The following is a 22,706-nucleotide window of genomic DNA, read 5'->3' as shown; positions in this document are numbered from 1 at the left end:
TACAATTCATGATATGAAAAGAAATGTGTCCTTTTGCTAAAAGGAAATATCTTTTTATGATAGAAAAAGTTATTTATAAATAACTATTTTCATAAATGAAAATCAGCAATTAAGGATCCTCGTAAATTGATAAACTACAAATTGGCTTTTTGATAATTTAAACAATTTTACCTCGAATGATTTCAGTATTGATTTTTCTTCACAATCAGCCCAACATGTGTCACAGAACCTTATTTAATTTCTCCTCGCTTCCTCTTCGAACAAGGACCAAATAGTTTACAACTCTACCCAGTTCCGAGATTCCTTCCAGGCCAGAGTAGAAACAAGCCGCAAAACAGCCAAAGAAAGTTGCAGAAGCACGGACAAGAAATAGGACGGGGGAAGAACTTGGCCAGGACGGAACGCGCAGTGATAAAAACTCATTCAAGAAGAACTTGTGTAATGTGGCTTTGGGCCTCTCCCATCACAGCGGAAAAGTTTTTCGACCGAGGAAGGGGGTTCGTTCGTCTTCTCCTTTTTGGTGGGTGGGCACGATGTCTGGAAAATTGTCACCACCGAAGACAGGATTCATGCACCAGTGCATTCGTAATTGTGCCGAGTTTTTGATGGGGGGTTGAGGCTGAGTTATCGGAAGTGTTGCAGCTGTGGCCATTGGCCACACTTTGAAGACTCTCTGGTATTGATTTTCCTTTACGAAATTTAAGTTTGTGTATTTTCTTGGAAGATGTTGACAAAGTTTTTTCCCCATTCCCAACTTCCGGATCATGTATTACAAGTTGGCGTTGATTTCCGGCAAGTGTGTTTTGCTGTCATGTTGACACACAGCAGTGTCAACATCGTCAAATGTCACCACGATGATAACCGGTCATCGTTGTGCGCTTCGTTACACTTCGGAAACCCATCTGGCCCCCATCCTGCCCGGCACCTCCAAATGGGTCAAACTGAAACGTTTTATCCGGACGCTGCTGCTGGTATCACCGAACCATCCGGAAACGAAGAAATATCTCAAAAGTTTCGCCCAAATCTCCAACGAAAACAAACGCCAGGTCGGAAGCTACCCACCTTACATAATCCATCCGTTCAGCACCTTCCGGAAGTACTGGCACATGGTGGTGTTCATGGCGCTTACCCTGCACCTCCTAACCCTGGCCTTTGACTTTACCTTCCTGATCTTCCACGATGAAACCTACTACAGCGGAGCGATCCGGTTTGACCTGTTTCTCTGTGGAATTCTGGCGATCGAAATTGGTCTCAAGTTCATCACCGGATATGTGGTCCCCGGCACGAACGAGATTGTGCTGGACCCGCGACGGATTGCTCTGAATTATTTGCGGTATTGTCGGATGGTGTACGAGTTGCAGCGGGTTTTGCCGTACATTCTGCTGCTGGATTACTTTGACCGGGCTTACTACCAGTACCGGGTGGAGTCCTATCTTGCCTTCATCATCTATTTGTACGCGGCGCACATCTTTCGGTTTCATGAAATTTACGATTATTTTAAGGTAAGTATTTTGGATGCATTTTGGTTTCTGCCGTTTTTTGCGTCATACAGCAATTTTTAGATATTTTTAAAACCTTTAAATTTCGTGCAACAATTTTGTAAAATAGCGAGAAAAGTTTGTCCACTCAGAAGAATTTTATTGAACTTAGAACATCGCAATCTCACATCGTTGTTTGGCAAAACGAACGAGTCAGAAATATTTTTCTTTAAATAGTTTTCCAATAGAGCATAACATTTTCACGGGTTTCGATTTTCTCAAAAAAATAAAATTCTGGAAAGCTGCGAATAATATTTGTTGTTAAATATAAACTTTTAAATCTGGACTCGACTCGATAATCTGAAGGCCTCGGAAAAATTTCACACATTTTGTAATTTAATAAGCAATTAAGCAATTAACTATTCAAATTTGACTAAAACTTAATAGCAGAACTTAAATTCGATGTTAAAAGCAAGAAAATAAAAAATGCGAAAAAACTTTTATTTGTTCGTGATTTGATAAACCGAAGTCCCATACAAATCTTCGAATATTCCAAACGTTAGATAATCGAAAAATCATCGTTCATCTTGTCGTTCACGTCAAATTTTTCTGTAATATTTTATGCAGAAATAAATTAAATAATGAGTACTTTTCGTTTTACGGCAACAAAGGAGTATCATATTTAAAAAAAACTTTTTTTTATTACTTAGAGATTCATTGTTATTAGCTGAAAAAGTTCAGATATTTTACTTAAAATTTAAATGTTTCATATAAGTTATGTATTTTTGTAAAACCCTATTAAGATTGTTAAAAATGCCAAGAATGTCAAATATTTGCGACCCAAAATTTTAAAATAATGATTTTCTAAACAATTTCCTAAAAACCATTATTTAGACCATTTTGTTAAAATATTTTTTGTCAGCTTTGAAATGGCATTTTGACGAAATCGATGCTGTCGTGCTATCTTGTCGCAAGTCGCTTTTTAACGTTCCGAGAAAAACGCGTTTTATTGTTCGACCTTGAATAGAGCACACAATGTAAACAATAACAAATACGTTTTGTTTGGCTAAAAATTCTGTGCAATGTCCCGAAGTTTGGTCAAATTTGGTTACCGGAGTCCCGAATTATGTTTACAAATGTTACCGGTTTCGGGCTTGTACGTGTGTCAAACGCGTTCTAACCTAAAATCCTTTTGGCCAGTTGTCGCACTTACATCAACTTTTTTTGTTGTGACTCGTCCAAAAGGTCATTCTTATACAAAATTGGCTGAACTTTTCGTTTTTTTTTTTTTTTTTTCAAGAGCAAACGATTGAGTTTAAGGGGTTAAAAATTCGAAAAAGTGATCTAAAATGGTCCTTATCACTTTAAAAAAAACTATTTTGTAAAAGTCTGATAACTCATAGAAAATTCATACAAACTTCTTATGATTTTTTTTTTTTGATTTTGTCTGTTGCACTATTGTTACACTCTAAAAATAACCCTGCAAAGTTACAAAAAAAAAGTTACGAAAATTACATTAAAAACATGTCTCGATTTTTGACAGTTGAGTAAGGCCGTTGCAAATATTTTTGAAGCTTATGTCCCTCGACTCTCACCAAAGTCAAGAGGGGGAGGGGAGGGGGGGTGGAGCAAAAAAAAAGTTTAAAAATTGAATTAACGAGCCACGGTTTTAACATTTGAATGGAAAACGTGTTTAAAAATGCATTATACAACTGTCCAGTTGTTTTGCAATCATTAGTTTCCAAAATTCCTAAGTATTGACATTTTTTTTTTTTTTTTGCAAAAAAAAAAGTTTTTGCAGTACGGTATATTGGAATTTCATAAAAAATCAAAATGTTTTTAACCAGTCCAAGCATGCAAAATATGATTATCAATGCAGAAAAATGCGTTTTAGATTGTTTTCAGTTGATTTGACTTCTATTTTCACTAAAATTTTGAAGTTTTTTGAAAAAATATTTGTTTTGCCCCTTTAATTTTTGGGACCAAATTTGAAGAAGGGGAGGGGGCAACATAAACTTTGAAGAATATTTGCAACGGCCTAAAGGAAAATAAAAGCGATTTTTAAATTATTTTTCAACTTTCTTTGATGAAAAATAGTTTTTTTTTTAAACAAATAGGACATCCAATTCTACACAAAAGTCATTTTGACACAAAATTTCTATCTCTTCACGGTTCCGAGCTACAAAATCTATAAATCCAGAAAAATGAACCTCGGATTCATGATCAGGGACCAAAATTACCCCTTAGAGCAAAGTTACACGAAATCGAAGAGGGGTCGAAGCAACTTTTCCGATGTCGTGTGAGTTGGCCGAGAATTACCCATTTAATTTTTCAATTACTTTTATAGGTTATAGTTTATTTATTTATTTATTTATTTTTTTTTTGAAAATTATTTTTTTAACTATTTTCCAGATCATCCCCCGTTCGCTCGCCCTTGGCGCCCGAACCGTCCTCATCATCAAACTGATCATGAACACCCTGTACGTGCTGCACTGGAGTGCCTGCCTGCGGTACATCCTGCCCGAGCTAGCCTTCAGCCTGCAACGGAACAGCGCGGACGTTCTGAACCTGGTCACGATGCGCTTCAACGTGGCACACCCAAATGTGAACCAATTTCTGACGGACATTTACTGGCGCCACTATCGCAACCAGAACAACGTTAGCTATCCAACGGATGAACCAAGGATTGTGATTGATCCACCGGTGTACGATGAGTACAAGAAGTTTTACACGGTCAACAGACCGGTGGAGCAGAAGATCTTTGATCGCACCTTTATGCTGATTAAGCTGGACGAGATAAGGAAGAATGCAACGATTGGGGACAAGTATTTGGCCAGCATGATGAATACGGTGAAGATCAGTTTGCTGGCGGGACGGGACAACTGCGCGGGGATTCACTTTACGAACAACATCTTGACGACGTTTTTGGTGCTTGGGGGTTGGATTTGGTTCACGTACATAATGCTGATCATGATCCGATCGATTCAGTCCTCGGAGCAGAGTCAGACAAAGTACGAGGAGGTGGTGAACGAGTTTCGGGCGTACGGATTCAACAAGCGGTTGAGCAAATCGTTGAAGCATCGGATGTTGAAGCACCTGGAGTGTCGGTACAGGAAGCGGTACTTCAACGAGAGTACCATCATGCGGATGATGTCGGACAACCTGCGACGGAGCGTCCGAATGGAGGCGTGCTATCATCTGCTGCGGTACGTCGACATGTTCAAGGGATTCCCGCCGACGCTGATCGAGGACATTGTGGACAGCTTCACGTACGAAATATACCTGGAGAATGACGTGTTGATCGAGGCCGGAACTCGCGGGGACTCGATGTACTTCCTGGCTAGTGGAACGGCTGCGGTGTACTCTTCGAGTGGTACTGAGCTGGGACGGTTAATCGATGGGTCTCACTTTGGAGAGGTGTCGATTCTGGGGAAAGGACACGTCCGAACAGCAACCATCATAGCTATGGAAGATTGTGAAGTATACCGGCTGTCAGCTGAAGTCTTCCAAAAGCTTATCGAGCCGTATTCGCACCTCTTGGTTGAAATGCACAAACTTGCCGATGCCAAGATTGCCAGGGTAACAAAGAACAAGCAGAAGCTGTCCGAGGAAGAGTTGTACGATAATTTTCTACAATAAATTGTGTCCCTCATTGTGTTGCATATTCCTTTGTACAGACTTAAACGCCCAAGAAATGAAATCCACACAACATAATCCCATGCTGGAACAAAATTACACACAAAATCCTTTTTCCAACAATTTGCAACAAAGCGGTCGCTTTCCGCCTGCATTGGTCCAACAGACTCGGGAATGCAGTTTCAATCTTGGGCCAACGAAAGAACGGCAAGCTAGTTGCTAATAAAGAAGTTGACCCGAGAGTAAAGTTGCCACTGGCTGGTCAGTTTGCTTTTTGCTCCCGCATCAACTTTGAACCGAGCATATCGGGCTCAATTTAGCACCCACGGAAAAGTGCCATTTGCTGGGCGTTTTGTGCGGGAAAACGGATTGGAAAGCTGTGGGAGGGTGATGGTCACACCACTTTTCCTATGAGCGAGCTTAATGGGAAAGGATGTAACTTATTCAGGCACTTGGAAAATGTGTCTCGGGCAATAATACAGTTTTCTTTTTTTTCGGTTTAGCTTATTTCTTAGTTTCATCTACCCTGCCGCTCAAATCAAGTCCGTTCCCACCGTGTAAATTTGGAAGGTATAAAATTTGAAGGTTTTCCTCATTTATGTTGTAATAATACCACAATTTAGACAGAAAAATATACAAAAAACTGAAATTTTGGTAAATTTTATCAATTTTAGAAGTAAAATCACAAATTTTTCTTACATAAAAGATTAACCTATTCCCATATGTGGTTTTTTTCTACTGTGTATGTATTTGTATACTAGTCTGGCTACGAACCCTGACAAAACTCTCATGCTCTTCACTTATCGTCCAGCCACATGACGACGAAATGACAACGAAGACGAAAACTTTGTGCAAACTTTTATTAGAGCATTTACACATTTACGAGATTTATGCGAAAATAAATGCTTTGCACATTACACTTTGAGCTGTCCGTCTTGTTTTTCGCCAGCAAAGGAAAAACTGTCTCACCACGGAAAAGTCCTCCCCTCCCCAGCTGCTTTCTGCTCTGCTTGCACGTGTGTGCATTTCAAGACAACAATAGGGTGGACTAAGCGACCACCCACTGGGCGGACCAAGTGAGGCGAAACCGAGGACCGACACACGAACACGAACTCCGAAAGTGGCTAAAAGCTGAAAACCCCAGTACCATATGTTGCTTGCCGGATGCGACGGAGATGAAAACAAAGTTTAGTGCAGTTTTTCTTCATATAAACCAAGCAGACACACAAACACACACGTACAATGCATATTTCCGAGAAGAATTTTCCCTCGAATCACTTTTCCAACCCTCCGAACGGCGGAAGTGGAAAAACTGTTTGACTGTGTGCCACACACAGAGAAACACAAGTCCTGTCAAGCAAAACGCCCTGGCATGTCGCTGCTTCAAACCCTGGTGTTGAACCCTGCTGAGACATTTTCTTACACTTTCCCCTCAACATACCCCCCCTTAACATACATTTCCATACACGAACGAACCACAACTCGGTACAATCATGCATCACACAGCAAATGCGAAGGAACCACTTTGTGCTAAACGTGGAAACTTTTCTTTTAAAAAACTTTGCATTTTTTGTCACCTTGCTCTGGGTGGGCAGGCAGTTGCCAGGAGAAGCTTTCTGCTAGAGCGGTTTGATGGCGGAAACATATTTTTAGCAACTTTTTTTTGGGTAGTTGTTTTATGTATCGCTGGACTTGTTTTTTTCTGGAAATGCGTGCTCGAAATTTTGAAAATTTAAAATTAGGATGGGCTTTGCCATAAAGTCCAAACTCGATGATCGCCTTTGAAATAAATCACTTCGGATGCGAAAATTTATTTGGTAATACAAAAGCCAATCAACCATTCAAATTTTTGACTAGAATGAGGACGCAAAAATCGAATTTGATGGTAAAAGAAAATACATAATAATTAAAAAAAAACAAAAAAAAATAAAGCTCATGAGCAACTCTCTACGAAATCGGTCGATTTCAACCATTTTTATTTTTTATATTTTTTGATTTAGCTCAAACTTTATGGGGGCCTTCCCTATGACCAAATAAGCTATTTTGTATCATTGGTTCACCCATACAAGTCTCCATACAATTTTGGCAGCTATCCATACAACAATGGTACGTACATATTCAAACAGCTGTAACTTTTGAGTGAATTTTCTGATCAATTTGGTGTCTTCGGCAAAGTTGTAGGTATTGTTGAGGACTATTGAGAAAAAATAGGTACACGGAAAAAAACAATTTGCAGATTTTTTAATCAACTTTTTTTCACAAAACATCTATTTCCCGAAGTAAGTATTTTTTGATTTTCGAGATTTTTTATATCTGTGATAATAGTGATTTTTGGAAAAAAAAAATCAAAATTTTATGCAGTGACCAATTTTTTTGAATGTAAAATTGAATTTCCAATCGAAAAGTACTTTACATATTTTTTTATAAAGGGCTCTGATTTCAAGATATAGCCACCGAAAGTTTGATTTTAGCCAAATATTTGCAGTTTTTGGATTTCTAAGTCTCACTAAAACAATCCACCATTTTCTATTGTCGATATCAAAGCAACTAATGGTCCGATTTTCAATGTTAAAACATGAAACTTTCGTGAAATTTTCCGATCTTTTCGAAAAAAATATTTTGAAAAATAAATAAATCAAGACTAGCATTTTAAATGGGCGTAATATTCAATGTTTGGCCCTTTTAAAATGTTAGTCTTGATTTAAAAATTTACAAAACATTTTTTTTCGAAAAGATCGGAAAATTTCACGAATATTTCATGTTTTAACATTGAAAAATCGGACCATTAGAATATGGTGGGTTGTTTTGGTGAAACTTAGAAAGCTTCAATTTTCATATTTCTTTTTCTTAAAGCGGCTGTATCTCAGCAACCCGAGGGCCAATCTTCAATGTCTCTTGGACAATTTCATAGCAAATTTTCTGAACTTTTCAAAAACAATATTGTTAGAAATGGTCACTCATGGTCACTATTTTTAAAAATCGAAAAACTGCAAATATTTTGCTAAAATCAAACTTTTGGTGGCTATATCTTGAAAACAGAGCCCTTTTACAAAAAAAAAATGTCAAATACTTTTCGATTGGAAATTCAATTTTACATTAAAAAATTACGTCAAATTTGTTTTTGCATGAAATTTCGATTTTTTTCCAAAAATCACTATTTTTTCAAACATTTATAACTCGGCGGCAGATTTTTTAACCATGTTTCTCTATAGCTCAAATGTTGCGGGTTGTTGTCCCCTAAAACATATAAAAAAATCTCGAAAACAAAAAATATGTTTTCTGGAAAATTGAGTTTTTGTGAAAAAAAAAGTCTGCAATTTTTTTTCCGTGTACCTATTTTTTTCTCAATAGTCCTTAACAATAGCTACAACTTTGCCGACGACACCAAATTGATCAGAAAATTCACTCAAAAGTTACAGCTGTTTGAATATAAACTTTTCTTATTTAGTTCTATTAATCATCAAAAAACTACCATTTAAAAAACTGGTACCAAACCTAGCGACTATATTGCAAACTAAACGTTCAACTTTATCCCCGATTTTGAAATTTGAAACATTTCGAGAACGAAAATTCAAGTTTTCGTTATAAACAAAGTTCAACGCAAGCTTGCATGCAACCATCCAAACAATTTGTAGATATTCATGCACCTAAACTTGCATGCAATATTGCACTCAAGAATATCAGTCAGCTTTCATTTCCTCTTCCAAACTTGAAAGTTCAAAGCTCTGTCGCATGCCTTCGGAACGCCATCTGTGGTTTGAGTGGTTAAATTAGTTGTTAGGGGGTCGTCTGCTAAATTACTTCTAATAAATATTTATCATATCGTACAATCAATTGAGTCTCTTATTTAATTTTGAACCTAATTTCAAGAATTTGAATGGATGGACTTTTTTCGAAATTTGAGTTTTTGAGTCTTTACGAACTTAGTTAAATAAATACTTTTGGCCAAATAATATATTATGATAATTTTTCTTCAAAACTTTGGCAAAAACATAATAAAAGTCAAAGCAATTCACTATCCTTAATATGTTGCTAGTCATAATAATAACTATAAATGTTATAATAAATTGACTTTCTCTAATTTAGTCTATTTTCAAAATTAAGTTATTTTGCAATCGTTAGTTTTCGAACAATCTAAGATTAGTCGCAATCAAATTTCTAGTGAAAAAATATTTTGCGATACAGTTCAGACTCGATTATCCGTAGCCTCGATTATCCGAAGTTTAGATTATCCGAAGTTCGATTATCCGAAGGTTTGTATAGGACATCGAATAATCGAATCACCATAAAAAAAATGTTCTTTTTTTTATTTTTATAAACATCAAATTAGAGTTCTGCAACCCAATTTTATTCAAACTTATACTAAATACATTTTCTCAGTATTTGAACACCGCCATTTTTGCCGCAAAATTGAAATTAAAAATTATAAACCACTTTAGAACATGTTTGGGGTCAAATTCAAGCTCAGCAATCAAAATCAAAACAATGAACAAAAAATTCCGTGATTCGATTATCCGATGTTTTGATCATCCGGAGTGAATTTTTTCCGAGGCCTTCGGAAAATCGATTCAGGACTGTACTAAACATCGAAAATTGATCGAATGATTTTTAAATCAACCTAAACATGCCAAAAATGATTTTAACCGCAGGGGAATGCATTTTAAATTGATTTTAGCTGATTGCACTTAAATTTTCTAATGAAATAATGAAATTTAAAATAAAAAAAAATTGCCCCTTGATTTTTCCTGTCAACATTCAAGGGGAGAGGGGTGTGGTGTCCAAAATTTTAAATAAAATTGGTAACAGCTATATTGTTTTGTGAGTTTTTTCGCTCATTAAAAAAACATTGGCAGTTCTTAATCTAAACCAATTCTTAAGAATTTTATAATTTTTAAAATAATGTCTTGTTGTTTCCATAATAATTTTGTGAGATACATTCTCTCAAACATAATCACAAACTTGTTGAACTGAGAATATACTCAATTTCACATTTTAGACCTTTTGTCCTTTCAACCTTTAGTTCTTATATCTTGTTATCGATTCGACCTTTTGTCTTTATATTTATAAAAAATATAAAGGCCGCTGCATTTTTTTTTAGTTTATGGTCAAAGATTAGGGGCATGTGAGCAAAAAATAAAGAAATATGAAAGAATTAAAACGTTTAAATTTAAAAGTACTTTGAAAAATTCGTTATTAACTAATACAGTTATTTTGCAATCATTAGTTTAAAAAAAACTAAGTTTTGATGAACAAAAATATTTTTGCGGTGTACAGCATAAAAAATACACTAAAACTGAAAATATTTTTCATACGAATTTTAACATCTTAAGAGTGAGTTTTTCACCAATGTGTAACAGGTCGTATCGTGGTGCTCCGATTTGTGCCGCTATGGCGGCCTACAGGGCAAAAACTAACGTTGTAAATTGTTTGTTCTAGAAAAATCGAAAAACTATGAGAAAAACTGCGATCGGCCAAAAAGTTAACACCGTAGGCTTATAGTCCTAGAAATTACCTATCTTTTGACCTATGGGAGTATGGGTGTTGGAGGCTGTTGCAAAAAGATATTAAGGTTTTTAAAAAATCAATTTTTGACAGTAATTTGCAAAAGCTAAGAGAAAAAGTCGAACCAATCCTGGATGTCTATGGCACATTTTATAGTGCTTCAAAAGACCTTTCGAATGCATCTAAGAGAGTTGGAATTGATGAAGTTTTACGGAAATGCGAGCAAATTTGAGATTTTTAATGTTTTTTTGACCTCAAACTATAAAGCCCGTTTTACCCCACTTCCCTTTGTCGTAGAGGGCTCATATTTGGCATGAGTTCATCTCATGTATAGACAAACAAACGCTGAAAGTTTCATTCAAATCGGAGCACCTCGATACGACCTCTAGAACAAACCGAGCAATATTTACAAATACTGCCTCTTAAAAATTGTTATAAATACCAGGACATGCATTTAAAATTGTTTTCAGCTGATTGCATTTAAAATTTCGTTGAAATTTTGAAAAGAGTAATTTTTTGCCCCCTGATTTTTTTTGACCGGGACAAAAACTTTGCAACAGCCTAATATTAAAATAAAAAAAATATTTAAAACTCGATTAACAGAAATCAATACAAATTGCAAGTTCAAGCAAAAAAAATCCTTTAAGTTGACATACAATGTATGAAATAAAACTCAACAAAACACTAAAACCGCAACTTACCTCGTCCAAGTCCTTTAATGTTCGCCCAACTAATTAACTAACGACCATTCACTTCGCGAAATCAGTCACTCCAGCCTGGCCGCGGTCGCTCGATACGGGGGAGGCGGCTTAACTCGATCGCTGATTTATGTCCCGAAAACGACAACCAGCGTGTGTGTATGTAACGGCTTGAACTTACGAGGTGACGTACATATCGCAGAACCGCCACAACTCGAGAGTCAATTTATTTAACGATCAATTTCATAACGGTCCTAAATCATGCACCTCAACCCAGCTCTCCAACTATCCATATTTAACTTTGTGTCGTTTTTGGGCATAACTCTCTCGTGTTTGAACTCCCTCTTCGGGTTCACCACAAACTTGAGGTTCACCTTAAAAGAGGCAACAATGTTGGCCGTTTCTGGAACTCTTAAAAGGAGGCAATTAAAGGAGATTGTCAAAGGCGTTACCACAAAAGTGCCTCAAAGTTCTTCCGTCCAAATCTTGCGGAGGAGAGGGACTCGAGAGCAATCATAAAGCCATTATCCTCTTAAAATTCTTCACATCTTCACAGTGGCTTACGTCTCGGAAAGTCGGAATTTCGAGATAACCCGTCCCGTAACCACAAGTCGGGGGTGTCTTGTCCGAAGAAAAATTTCTCTTCTTCAGAAACATCATTTGTTCTGAATAATCTGTGCTAAGATATCTAGACTATCCTTTGGGTAAATGTATCCTCATCACACAGATTTCCACCCAGTCCCATTCTCAAAGAACTTGGAAGTGAAAATTTTCTCACCTCACCCTGAGAAGCGCACTACCCAAGACGACATGAATCCGTAATAGGTGATCCTTGGCACGCACCCGGAATGAAGAATGAATGGGACTGTTGACCTGTGTCCCCCTGGCTAATGTCCGGAAGGATGTCCCCCAAACCACCACCACCAGTTTGTAGCAAGAACTTGAGATCTGAGATTCTGCCCGAAGGAATTACGTGTGACACGACCAGCTTGTCTTAGGTGGACCGTAAAAGGACAAGGATTGGTTGTTGTCCGCACCCTCGCACCCGCAGAGGATTTCCTTGATTAATTTTGCGATTGGTGGGGGAAGGGAACTATCGCTCTCTTGGTATGTGGTGATATGTCGAGAAGTGGTTCATTTGCATAAAGAGGTGTTGAATAACCGGAACGAGATAATTTAGGCTAAATTATTAATGATTTATGGCAGAGAGGTGAGCTATTGTTGAGGTACAATTAAGAGTTCTGAATTCTTTTTTCATTCTTTTTTAATTCATAAACAAGCTACAGTTCAGACTCGATTATCCTAAGGCCTCGGAAAAATTTTACTTCGGATAATCGAAAATTTGGATAATCGAATCACGAAAAAAAATATTTTTTTCGTTGTCTAATTTTTGATTGTCGAGCATAAGTATGACCCCTAAACTACGCTAAAGTGACATAAAATTTGTAAATCCAAGATGACGGCCAATATGGCGGTGTCGAAATATTGAAAAAAAAATGCATTTTATTATTTAATAGGCAATCAAATATTCAAATTTTACAAAAATGGAGTCGCAGAACTCGAATTTGATGTTTTAAACAAGAAAAAGAAAATAAACGATTTTTTTTTGTTCGTGATTTGATTATCCGAAGTCCCATACAAATCTTTGGGTAATCGAACTTCGGATAATCGAAACTTCGGATAATCGAGACTTCGGATAATCGAGTCTGGCCTGTATCGGAATGCTGTTATTTATAATAATTACAGTGGCAGTGCGTGGCCGAATGGTTACGCTGTCCGCTTTGTAAGCGGATGATTCTGGGTTCGATTCCCATCTGCTCCAACCTTCCATCGGATGAGGAAGTAAAATGTCGGTCCCGGCCTTGGTTGTTAGGCCGTTAAGTCATTCCAGGTGTAGGAGTCGTCTCCATGCCATAAGTACAAACAACACACCAAACCAAGCCTACTCCGGTGGAATCGCTGGCGGCGGTTGGACTCGCAATCCAAAGGTCGTCAGTTCAAACACTGGGGTGGAAGGTTCCTTGGAGTAAAAAGAGGTTTGGGTGCTCTCTCCATTCAAGCCTTCGGACTCCTAGGTTCGAGCAGAAACTTGCAATAGAAACCACAAAAGACCCTGGGGTCGTTAATGTGGATGGTTTGATTTTTTTTTTGAATAATTACAGTCCTGATTAGATTATCCGAAGTTTTGATTATCCCAAGTTCGATTATCCGAAGGATCGGATAATTGAATCAAGATTTATACAAATTTACTAACCGCAGCAAAGATTCACATTTTTGTTTACATTTAAAATGCTTTGCATTAACATACCCCAACTATGCAAAAAAATGTCTATTAAGTTACCATCGATGACATTCATTGAAATATCAAACATATTTTCTGAATAAGAAACAATATTTCGAAGCCATTTCACTTCAATACATTCATCTTGACAACATAATCTTCTACTTTGAACTCTGACACTTCAATAACCATTCCAAAAACACCTTTTCTCAAATTCAAAATTCCACTTATCGCCAACTATACTAGCTGTCCCATAATACCATGGGGTTAACTATTCAAAGCCCGATTTGACACATTCCTGACACATAAATCGAATTCCCGCTGGGAAGGAAGAGGAAACCGCACATATCCTATTCCTGAAGGCCTCAAGCCGCAACCCAAAAAAAGTCCGGATGAATAAAAAAGACGCAATCGTGCGGAACTGTGTATGTAAATTTAGTGAAAAAAAAACTCATAAAAAATGTGCCACACAACCCCTTCTTGCCGCCTCATCCCGAGATGTGTCGAATGTCAAAAGAAAACGACGACGAAGGGGCGACGAAGACAACCGGGAATCACTCATTCGGAAGTTGTATGCAGGGGTGCCAGGTTGCCAGATAAATCTGGCATTGCCAGATTTTTTGAGCGCCAATTAGAAAAAAATAATTTTCTATTTCTTCCTCACATTGTTTTATTGACGTATTTTGTTTATTTTGTGTAGATATAATGTATAAAAAGTGAAAATACACAGTTTTTGAACAAAAAATGACTTATTACTTTGAGAAAAGTGGCTTGCCAGATTTTTCCCAGATTTTTTGCCAGATTTTTTACTCTTCAGACCTGGTAACCCTGGTTGTATGTAATATAAATGTTGGGTTAGATATCCTTGTTTGCTCTTTTCATCGGTGACGGGTAGCAGGACCTGATGTTTGCTGCCACCGGGCTCGGAATCTCAAGAAAGAGGGAGATTTGCGCTTTATAAATGTTTACAATATATTCTGGACTTTCGTTTACACACATGATCTGAGGGGGAGAAATTTGGACGATGTGCGATGTGGAGTGGGGTTGTAACCGTCCGGAGAAAGTACATTAAATATCACTGTTATTACTAACGTTTTGTTCACACATCATAAAACTTTGGGTGATGGTATGGAAAACGTTCTTGATAGAAAATATTGTCTCTGATATAGAGGGAAAATTGCGTAAAACTTGTAATATTGCATTATGAAAATTTGAATACTTAAAAATGTAGCAATGGTATAATCGAACATTTTGCAAATAAAATAACTAATTTAAGATATCACATATTGATCATTCCAACTATCTTAAAAGGCTTTTTTAATTACATATCAAATGATGTAATAAATTAAAAATTTGGAAGAATTGTAATAATTTATTTTTAAATTTTTTTTATTCGGCTGAAACTTTTTCGGGGGCTTTCCGTTGACCAAAGATGGCATTTTGCATCTCTGATTCGTCCATACAAGTTTTCATACATATTTTTTGCTAAATTCGAAAAAATAGTCCTTTCTTTATTATCGTTGATCGGAAGGCACGCCTCCGGTTGAGTTCGTCGAACAAATAGTGAATTCGCTAAAATCAATATTTTATTCCAGAACCCGAAACTGGACCGAGTTTATCAAATCCGGACAAAATTCGCCAAAGCCGAGAAAATCAAGTCGTTGTTGTCATGCTATCTTGTCGCACGTGCATTTTGGACCAAATTGAGTTAAAAATGCCATTTTGTGTAGCTCAGAATGAATCACCTTTTCGCTTTCATAAATCTCCAAAATTCGATTTCAATCCTGAGATACCGTCATCAGGTGTGACATTGGGTCTGGGGGTGAGATTGGGTCATACAAAAATGCTGAAATTTGTATGACCCAATCTCACCCCCTAACCCTATACCACCCCTGATGACTGTACTTAATAAAAACCGAAAAATCTCCGTGCATTGTTGTCACTCTTCATATGAAAGAGGTTTCAATTTTGTCGTGCTCTCTTGACACAACCTGAAAATTGCTGCAAGTGCGACAACTGGTCAAAAGGATTGCAGGTCAGAACGCGTTTGACACACGTACATGCCCTACTACCGTTTAATTAAAACTTGATATTTCGGCATTCAAATTTAACCAATCTTCGGGACAATGCTCAGAATGATCATCCAAACAAAACGCGTTTGCTATTGTTTACATTGTGTGCTTTTTTTTTATTTATTCAAGGTCAAACATTTGAAACGCGTTTTTCTAAGAACTTCAAAAAGATAGCACGATACAACAAGATAGTGTTGCTAGTATCATTTACCTATTTATCTTGATTTTCATTTAAAGATATGTAAGAAGAAAAATCTGTACTTGATTAATTTCAATTTGGAATTAAATTATGTTATGCTGTAATTTCTAAAGTGGATTCTAACGAAAAACTCTGTAATCATTTGCTTAAAAAAACAATTGTCGTTACAAATATTTTTGAAGCTATTTTTTTTCACACACAACAGTAAACAAAATCAAAATTGTAGTAAGGCATGATTGCTGTTATTATGCAATTAGATTTTTTATAACTTAGCTTGGATAAAAAAATAAAGAAAAACTAATTTTGCAGTGACGTGCACCTCATTTCCAATATTTTACACAACATTTCAAAATAATTTCAAACTCTCTAAAAAATTAAACAATGCAGGAAAATAAATAATGGATACTTTTCAATTCGTTGCTCTTCAAATTTCTTTAAATTATTAAAGTTTAAGAAAAAAGCAGAAAATTACTGCTCCTTTATTTTTCCTGAAATTTTTTTAAATTATCGAAAATAAATTGTAGCGATCTATGTTTTAAATTTAATTAATAGACTTATTATTTAAAATATTGAAGAAACAAACGTAAAATAAAAAAAATGCATCTATCTTTATCATCAGTTTGATTAATTGTCTTATTATTTTGAAACTTGTTTAAGGCCGTTGCAAATATTTTTTGAAGTTTATGTCCCTCGACTCTGACCAAAGTCGAGGGGGGGGGGGGAAATAAAAAAAAGTATAAAAATTGAAATTACGAGCCACGGTATCAACATTTGAATGAAAAAAGTGTTTTAAAATGCATTATACACCTGTCCAGTTGTTTTGCCATCATTTGTTTCCAAAATATCTAAGCATTGACGAAAATTTTATTTTTTGCGGAAAATATTTTTTTTGCGGTGCTGTACATTGGAATTTAATAAAAATTCAAAACATTTTTAAACAAGCTCAAACATGCTAAATATGATTATCAATGCAGAAAAATGCATTTTAGATTGTTTTCAGTTGATTAGACTTTTATTTTCATGGAAATTTTTGAGTTTTCTGGAAAAATAATTTTTTTTGACCTCTGATTTTTCAGACCAATTTTGAAGGGGGGGGGGGGGGCGACATAAACTTTGAAAAAAATTTGCAACGGCCTAACAAGCAAAATCACAGAAAATTTACTCTCACAAAAACAATTTTTTGCAGGCTCACTCTATAAAAGCCAATTTAAATCATGATCCTTAAAAAAAATCAATTTGAAATAAATGCAGTAAAAATTGTTAAAAATTTAAAATTAGTTTTTCGCTGCAAATCTGTAGGCAATAATCAATTTTTCCATATATTTCATATATTATTAGTATCTGATAAGAATGAAATACAAGTATTGTTTGAGGTGAATTGGAAACAAGTTTTTCTTTCTGTAAGTTTTTTGAAAACTTTTTGTTACTCTTGCCTTCTATTTAATATTTATAAGTAATAATACATTCGATTGAATTACAATGTAACACACAGCTGAAAGGAACACCAAAACTCTGTTATGTACTCATTGTAACTTGATTATTCACAAATAAACCGAATTGAATTGAATTGAAACAAGTTTTTTAAAAAAGACAAGAGTAAAATTCAAAGAATTCACTGAAAAATAATTTAAAAAAAAAAACAAATAATGACACTGACCTTATTTATTCAAAATTTCATAAACAGCCTAAAGGGCCAGTCATTTTAAAATTAATTTTCAAAAGCCATTGCGGGCCGGATGAAATGGCTTCGCAGGCCGGATCTGGCCCGTGGGCCGGAGTTTGGGTGAAATATGACAAGATGGGTTATTGCAAATTTGGCAAGTACTTTAAATTTCCAATGTTAGTTTGCGTCAGGCTCTCGACGCAATAAGACGTGTGCATCGGAGCTCTTCTGCGCGCTTTGGGTTTTCGCGTGTGTCGGCCATCTGCACCACTTGCTGGTGCAGATTTCGCGTGTTTAAGCGTCAGTTTTCAACTGACGACCGGTTTTAATTTGCGATCCGGATTACATCCGAACTCGCAACAATGGCTCAAGTGAGATCGCGTGAAAACACCTTCAAGGTGGACCTTTCGAACTTTCCGAAACGACCGTCCATTGAGGAACTGCAGAAGTTTGTACTAGTGAAACTAGGACTGGCTGTTGGCCAAGTGAAAAGGTTCCAGGTGAACCATGCGCAGAATTGCGTACATGTGAAGTGTAGTGAGCTGAAGGTGGCACAAGACACCGTTGCTATGCACAATGGCAAACACGTGATGGAGATCAACAAGACCAAGGTCACGGTGCGCTTGGTGATGGAGGACGGGGGAGTGGAGGTAAAGATCCATGACCTCTCTGAAAACGTCACGAACGACGACATTGTTGCGTTCCTGCGCCATTTTGGCGACGTGCTCAGCATTCGCGAGGTGTCATGGGGAGAGGGTTTCCCTCTCCGTGGCATGTCATCAGGCATCCGGGTGGCGAAGATGATCCTCCGCCGCCATATTAAATCGTTCGCAACGATTCTAGGAGAGAGCACACTAATCTCCTACAGAGGGCAGCCGATGACCTGTAGGCACTGCACGCTTACCCAACACATTGGTATGTCGTGCGTGGAGAACAAAAAACTCCTCGGTCAAAAAGCCGATCTCAGCGCCCGCCTGAAAAGTGCGAGCGGATCAACCTCAACTAGCTACGCTAGTGTGCTGAACGGTGTTGCCCCTGACACCAACACATTGCTGCCAGAGTTCAGTGGCACCATCCTCGGTCCGGTCATCCCGCAACGACCGATAAGACCCGAGAGCACGGGCACGGCACCCAACGCTCCTCAGAGCGGAGCGGCAACGAGCGCTACCGGACACTCAGCTGATGGATCGCTTAACATCAGCGGAGACGGTACATCGTCTGTTCAGACAAGCGGCTCGACGGACGTTGCCGAACACTCAGCTGGCTCTGAAGCTAGCGGAGGCGGCACGTCGTCCGAGGTTTCGAACACCCTCGCAAGCGAGACAGAGGTCTCAGCTGGATCAGTTGCGACCGCCATCGAAGGTGGTGCGTTGATCGATCGCCCTAACGAGTCTGAGCTCGCCAGCACAAGCGACATGATACTCATTCCACTCCCCCCTGCTGCACCTGCTGCTGAAGGAGACAACAAAGAAACCGAAGAAATGGAGACCGAAAGCCCGTCTGCTGCCGATGATGCTGCAGAACTCAACACTCCGCACCCAAAGCTGCCGTGTGAGGAAGAGGACGCAGAAATGCCGGCCGTGTCGGACCTCGCTAGCTGTGAGTCGGTGAGTCCTTTCGAATTCCCTGCACCTATCCCTGTCCCTATCCCTCATCCTGACCTCAAGAAGACGCACTCGTTGAGTTCCATCTCTGGAACTGAGAGCGAGGGAAGTGCGCGCTCTGGTGAGTTCACTGAGGTGAAGAAGAAGCGACGACCGGGTCGTCCAAAAAAGCCAAAAATTTAGTCACCTAGCACCCTGCGGCTCCCACTGCAATGAATCTGCCTTGCTCCTATAACATCGCCACCATCAATATTAATGCCATTTCGAACGACAACAAGATCCAATCCCTGAAAACCTTTATTCGCTCAACTGACCTTGACATTATACTGCTTCAAGAAGTTGAAAACCCAAACCTAGCTCTCCCAGGGTTCAACGTTTTAACGAACGTGGACGACAGTAGGAGAGGAACAGCAATTGCTTTGAAATCGCACATCCGTTTCTCGAACGTTCGCCGCAGCCTCGACACGCGTATCATTGCCGTTACCCTGCGAAGCATGGTGACCATTTGCAACGTATACGCCCCCTCCGGAACCGTGAACGCCGCATCCCGTGAACGCCTGTTCAACAATACGCTTCCTCTTTTCCTCCAAAACTGCTCAGACCACTGCATTCTTGGCGGTGACTTCAACTGCGTGATTGCTTCGAAGGACGCAACTGGTACCAGCAACCACAGCTTGGCGCTTAAAAACCTAACCAGCAACCTGGGACTTAAAGACGCGTGGGAAGTTCTGAAAGCTAATCAGATCGCGTACAGCTTCACTGCTCCTCCCGGCTTGACCGATTGTACGTTTCCGGTGCATTTGTACCGGGCTTGCGCACGGCGGAGTATCTCGTGACGTCGTTCACGGACCACAAGGCGTTCAAAGTGCGGTGCTGTCTTCCCGATCAAGGACGGCCGACCGGAAATGGTTTCTGGTCGATGCGTGCGCATGTGTTGACTGAAGAGAACCTCGAGGAATTCGAGCTCAAATGGAATCGCTGGCTACGAGAGAAGCAGAACTTCAACAGCTGGATCGAGTGGTGGATTCGCTGTGCCAAACCCAGAATAAAGAGCTTCTTCCGCTGGAAGACAAACGAAGTTTTCCGCCGGTTCAACGTTGCGAACGAACTACTGTACGGACAACTCCGAGCAGCCTACGACAACTTGACCAACAATCCAGCGATGGTTCCCGAAATCAACCGTATAAAAGGAAAGATGCTTCTGCTACAAAATGATTTCTCGAAAGCCTTCGAGCGCCTGAACGACAAGTTTCTGGGTGACGAAAAGCTGTCGACATTCCAGCTAGGTGACCGGGCCGGTCGCAAGAAGAACAGCACAATCTCTTCTATCAAACACCAAGGAAGACTTCTGGAAGACTCAGCGGAAGTCGAAGATCACATCTTTGACTATTTCCGCCAGCTGTACAGTGCTGAAGATGTTCAGCTCAACCGGGACTTTCCGAGTAATCGACTAGTGGACCCGAACTCGGAGGCAAACAACCGTGCGATGGAAGAAATTACAACGGAAGAAATCTTCACTGCTATCCAGACGAGTGCTTCCCGGAAGTCCCCAGGATGTGATGGCATCCCGAAGGAGTTTTATGTCAAGGCGTTCAACATTATTCATCGACAGCTCAACCTGATCCTTAACGAGGCGCTGCGGGGAGGTTTCCCCGAACAGTTCCTGGACGGTGTAGTGGTCTTGAGCAAGAAGAAAACGAACCTGGAAACCATCAAAGCGTACAGGCCCATTACCCTGCTGAACTACGACTACAAACTGCTGGCTCGCATTCTGAAGGTGCGACTGGAACGAATAATAAACGAGAATCGAATCCTCAACTCGTGTCAGAAGTGCTCCAACGCAAGACGCGATATCTTCGAGGCTGTTCATGCGATAAAGGACAGGGTTGTGGAGTTGAACTGTAAGCGAAAAACTGGGAAGCTAATCTCGTTCGATCTGGACCATGCGTTCGACCGGGTTGACCATACGTACCTGCTAAGCGTGTTGCGCAGCATGCGCATCAACGAAAATCTGGTGGCTTTGATTGGTAGGCTGATGCGCTCCGCCCGATCACGGATAATCATCAATGGGAATCTCTCCGCTCAATTTCCCATTCAGAGGTCTGTGCGCCAAGGTGATCCTCTTAGCATGCTGCTCTTTGTCGTTTTCCTTCATCCTCTCCTCGAGAAACTTCTTGCTATCTGTAACCATCCCAAAGAGCTAGTGGTGGCCTACGCGGATGACATTTCCATCATTTTGGTGGACGAAACGAAGCTGGCTGAAGTCAAGCGGGCTTTCGACGACTTCGGACTGTGCTCGGGGGCCAGGCTGAACATAGCGAAAACAACTGCAGTGAACATTGGGCCGCAGCGGGAGAACTCAACAGGAGCGGGCTGGACGACGGTTTGCGACTCTGTGAAGATCTTGGGAGTTATCTACTTCAACTCACTGAAACGAACGATCGAGGAGAACTGGAGAGAAACCATCCGGAAGACGTCCTACCTCATGTGGCTTTTCAAGCCACGTGATCTCTCCATCCATCAAAAGGTCACTCTTTTGAATTTGTTTGTGACGTCTAAGTTGTGGTATATGGCATCAGTGCTTAGCATGCCAAACGCTTGCATAGCCAAAGTCACGTCCCAGCTTGGCCAGTTTATCTGGGGAAGATATCCGACTCGGGTATCCATTGACCAGCTAGCTCTCCCGGTAGCAGAGGGAGGACTAAACCTGCACGTGCCAAAGATGAAAAGCAAAGCTTTGATTCTAAACCGCTTTATCAGAGGATCTAGCGAAACGCCATTCGCAGCTTCCTTCGTGAGTCAGCTGGACAACCCACCAAACCTTAGTGGGATTCCGGTGCTGTACCCGTGTCTGAAAGCCATAGCTCGAGAACTGCCATACTTACCGCAACGGCTGATTGGACAACCAACGGCAACAGAACTCCACGGGTACTTCAGCAGAACACTAACCACGCCAAAAATCATGAACGAGCACCCGGCTGTAGCGTGGAGGTCAGTCTGGCGCAACATCAGGAGCAGAGTACTCACATCTGCGGAGAAGACTACTTTCTATTTGCTGGTCAACCGGAAAATACCACACGCTGAATTGCTGTTCCGACAGAACAGACTGGACAGTGGAACGTGTCAACATTGTCTCGGTGCCGTGGAAGATCTGGAGCACAAATTCGCCAAGTGTACTCGAGTGAGACATCTCTGGAACTTCATTCAATCAAAATTAGGAGCAATTTTGAATCGAAGGGTTAGTTTCAATTTGTTTTTGATACCAGAGCTCAACAATATTGAGGCTAACAGTAAAAGCAGGGCGCTAAAGCTTTTTATTTTCTATATAAATTTTGTGTTAGATCCAGATTGTTCTTTTACTCTAGCATCACTAGATTTCGCAGTTAGTTTAGTTTGTTAAAGAGTTCTTTAAAAACTACAAAAACATGTACATTTAAACAAAATAATCTAAATAAACGTTTTTACAAAAAAAAAAAAAAATAACATGTTCCAAAAAATTTCAACGAAAAATTTAAGAGGCTTAAAAACTATGGGTAATTTTCCACCAACTCACACGAAATTGGAAAAAGTTGC

The 22,706-nt window shown here is 39.2% G+C and overlaps 1 protein-coding gene across 1 annotated transcript; it reads left to right on the top strand.

Moving 5' to 3' along the window:
• Window positions 1-841: 841 nt before the first annotated feature.
• On the top strand, window positions 842-5,177 carry LOC6038524 (potassium/sodium hyperpolarization-activated cyclic nucleotide-gated channel 4). Its single transcript, XM_038255180.1, has 2 exons — window positions 842-1,502; window positions 3,891-5,177. The coding sequence occupies exons 1-2, from the start codon at window positions 855-857 to the stop codon at window positions 5,115-5,117; spliced, it is 1,875 nt and encodes a 624-aa protein (XP_038111108.1). The 5' UTR covers window positions 842-854; the 3' UTR covers window positions 5,118-5,177.
• Window positions 5,178-22,706: the final 17,529 nt, after the last annotated feature.

This window comes from Culex quinquefasciatus, chromosome 2 (genome assembly GCF_015732765.1).
Source record: "Culex quinquefasciatus strain JHB chromosome 2, VPISU_Cqui_1.0_pri_paternal, whole genome shotgun sequence".
Classification (NCBI taxonomy): domain Eukaryota; kingdom Metazoa; phylum Arthropoda; class Insecta; order Diptera; family Culicidae; genus Culex; species Culex quinquefasciatus.
The sequence above is the reverse complement of the archived record's forward strand: the minus strand, read 5'-3'. Positions and strand labels throughout refer to the sequence as shown.